Source organism: Agrilus planipennis, unplaced genomic scaffold (genome assembly GCF_000699045.2).
Source record: "Agrilus planipennis isolate EAB-ADULT unplaced genomic scaffold, Apla_2.0 scaffold85, whole genome shotgun sequence".
Taxonomy (NCBI): Eukaryota; Metazoa; Arthropoda; class Insecta; order Coleoptera; family Buprestidae; genus Agrilus; species Agrilus planipennis.
This window is the reverse complement of record NW_020438910.1, coordinates 1,062,303-1,064,990: the sequence shown is the minus strand read 5'-3', so window position 1 is coordinate 1,064,990 and position 2,688 is coordinate 1,062,303. Positions and strand designations below refer to the sequence as shown.

General features: G+C 31.4%; 1 protein-coding gene across 1 annotated transcript; it reads left to right on the top strand.

Moving 5' to 3' along the window:
- The first annotated feature begins 1,638 nt into the window (after positions 1-1,638).
- On the top strand, positions 1,639-2,630 carry LOC108733864. The gene has a single exon (XM_018465203.2). The coding sequence runs from the start codon at positions 1,699-1,701 to the stop codon at positions 1,912-1,914; it is 216 nt and encodes a 71-aa protein (XP_018320705.1). The 5' UTR covers positions 1,639-1,698; the 3' UTR covers positions 1,915-2,630.
- Positions 2,631-2,688: the final 58 nt, after the last annotated feature.

Here is a 2,688-nt window from a genome sequence, read left to right as displayed (position 1 = left end):
TTTCCTAATCTGACTTTTAATTTAATCGCAATTATCCTTTAGACTCAACATTAATTTTTGTGTTGGCCCTCCACTTGTTACGACATCTATAACTGCTACATTTTCTATAAGTGCTGCATAACTTAATTCTACACGAGTAATATTAAAATAAAAATAGAACTTATGATAAGTTGACAAAAGTTTGGCAGATCCTAGTCCCTCCAAATAATAACCTGGGGAATTAATCTGTTCTATGACTAAGCCCTGGTTGGGTATCGTCAAGATAAGGATCCTGTAAAGAAGGAAATTTTTTCTTAAAAGGTCTTAAAGCTCCGGTATATGCGTTAGTTGGTCGCTTAGAAATTTTTCCTTCAATCTTTTTGTTATCTACTTTTTCTACTTCCAGCTTCTGAAATTTTGGAGTATCCTTTCTTGCCCTAGATTTTCCTGTATATAAACTACAGGTTCATTAACTTCTACTGTTTGCCTTCTATCTTGATTAACCTATTCTAGCTGTTTATTTCCTTTGTCTAATTGTCCATGATATACTTGTTCGAAAAATGGAATAATTTCTTTTCCCCTGTTTTCATTATATTGTTGATAAACTGTTTTATCTAAATCAACCTCCTATAAATGCAAATTATCGTAAGGTCCATACAAAATATCAAGCGGAGTATAACCAGTAGAGGTATGTATTGATTGATTATAAATTAAAATTGCACTAATCATTAAATTTTGTGGGGTTTCATAGGGATTTTCCAAAGATAATGTTCTGATCTTTTCTAAGACGGTAGAATGGAAGCGTTCAATGGGTGAATTTGAAGTACTATTGTCAACTGTAGTAACATGTAATTCTATTTTAAAAACCGAGCAATATTCTTTTAAAATATAGTTTGTGAATTCATTACCTGAATCTGCAACAATTTTTCGGGGATGGTTGTTTTGTGAAAAGTAATGTCTCAATTTATTCATTATGGTAATACAAGTTACATCGGGTACATAATAAGCCTTGGCATATTTTGTAAACAAATCGATTATGGTAAGAAATTTATTAGAGTTAAATTGAAAGATGTCGATGTGAATAATTTCGAACGGACGTTTAGCTAACAAAGGTCCTGAGAAAGCAATTTTATGGGGATGCCTTTCGTATTTTGCTTGTAGGAAAGTCTCACATTCGTTTATTATTTTGTTTATAAGTTCTTTAATTTTTGGCCAATAAATTGTCTTTTTAGATGTTTGTATGTCTCTTCTGTTCCGTTGTGANGGTTCTTACGTCTAGATGGTAGACGCGCTGGTAACAATCTAAAGATTTATAATTAAAAAGAACAATAAGAAAACTTAAATGCTAACTATGCAAAAGCAGTTTCCAGTTCAGACTTGTTATCAAGGCTCCAACGTGAGAGCAGACCTATGTCAGCACTTTTTTATATAGATTACAACAATGTAGCCTGGATAACTAGTGCCATCCATAACACTATTTTACGTATAGGCACAAAAGAAACCCTTCTCGAAATCGAAACAAAAGATTTTGATTCTTAAAGAAACTATTATTTCAAAAAAGCAGACGTTAAAAAGAAACTGAATTTTGAGTGAAACGAATTGATGAATAGGACTCGAACAACGCTCGTGCTCGCTACAGCTATATATGCATAACTAAAGTAAGTTTTCTTTTTGTTTTAGATAATTTAAAAAGTAATCTACATAGCAAAGTCTACAGCAATGGAGTCTTGGTTAGTAGATGTTAAAAAAGTAAGTATTCCCCGCCCCAAGTTTGGTAGCAATGTAAGATGTGGATACCCTACGGAGCCTCCCAAGGACTACTTCTACGAAGATGGAAGAGCTGAAGAGCTCAAAATGCGTAATTCCCTCAATAATTCCTCCAACTTATCGAAAGCAACGGAAGAATTAAGAAGAGCTTTGCAAGAAAAGTTATGAAAGAAGTCAGCACTAATCCCTGTATTTGTTACAAGATTATTAACGGTTCTTTTTAATATTCATACTTGCATTTGTACATTTTCTAAATTGCAAACAACAATGATAGCCTATAATAACATGGTAAAAACAAACTTTCAGAATAATAAAATATTTTCAATAGTTTGTTCTACACACAGCGCCGAAAAAAAGAATAAAATTTTTATTGCTATAAATCTATGTGTATGTGTAGTTTAAGTACTTTTTATTACTTTATGAGACTATATTGTAGTAAGTTGATTATTTGTAATAATTCCTTATTGGAGTTCCAGTAACTGAAGTCTACCTTCCGCACACAGATAAAATAAAATACCTCTAATTTATTTAAGAACAGATTGTTGTTAATATTGTAAGCTATTTCGTATAAATCATAAATTCCTTTAATCTAATAGCCGTAGGCCAAGTATATACAAGGTGTTTCGTAAATCATGGATAAATAATAATCTTTTAGCTGCATGGGGAGGACTCCAAGACCGTTTATGAAGTTGAATTTTATGATTACTTAAGTCGCACAGTCTTCGTGTTTTTTATTTTTTTAATTTCTTGAAAATTTAAAAAAGACTAGATTTTATGAACGAATTTTGGGTCCCCCATTAGGAATTGAAAAAAAATCAAATTAATTTCGAGTTATTTGAATTTTTTAAATTTTTGAAAAATTAAAAGCGTCCAAATTTCCTCAATGTTTTTTGTGCCCCCCACCGTAACTGAAATGAAAAATTAAATTAAAGTATTTTAAGG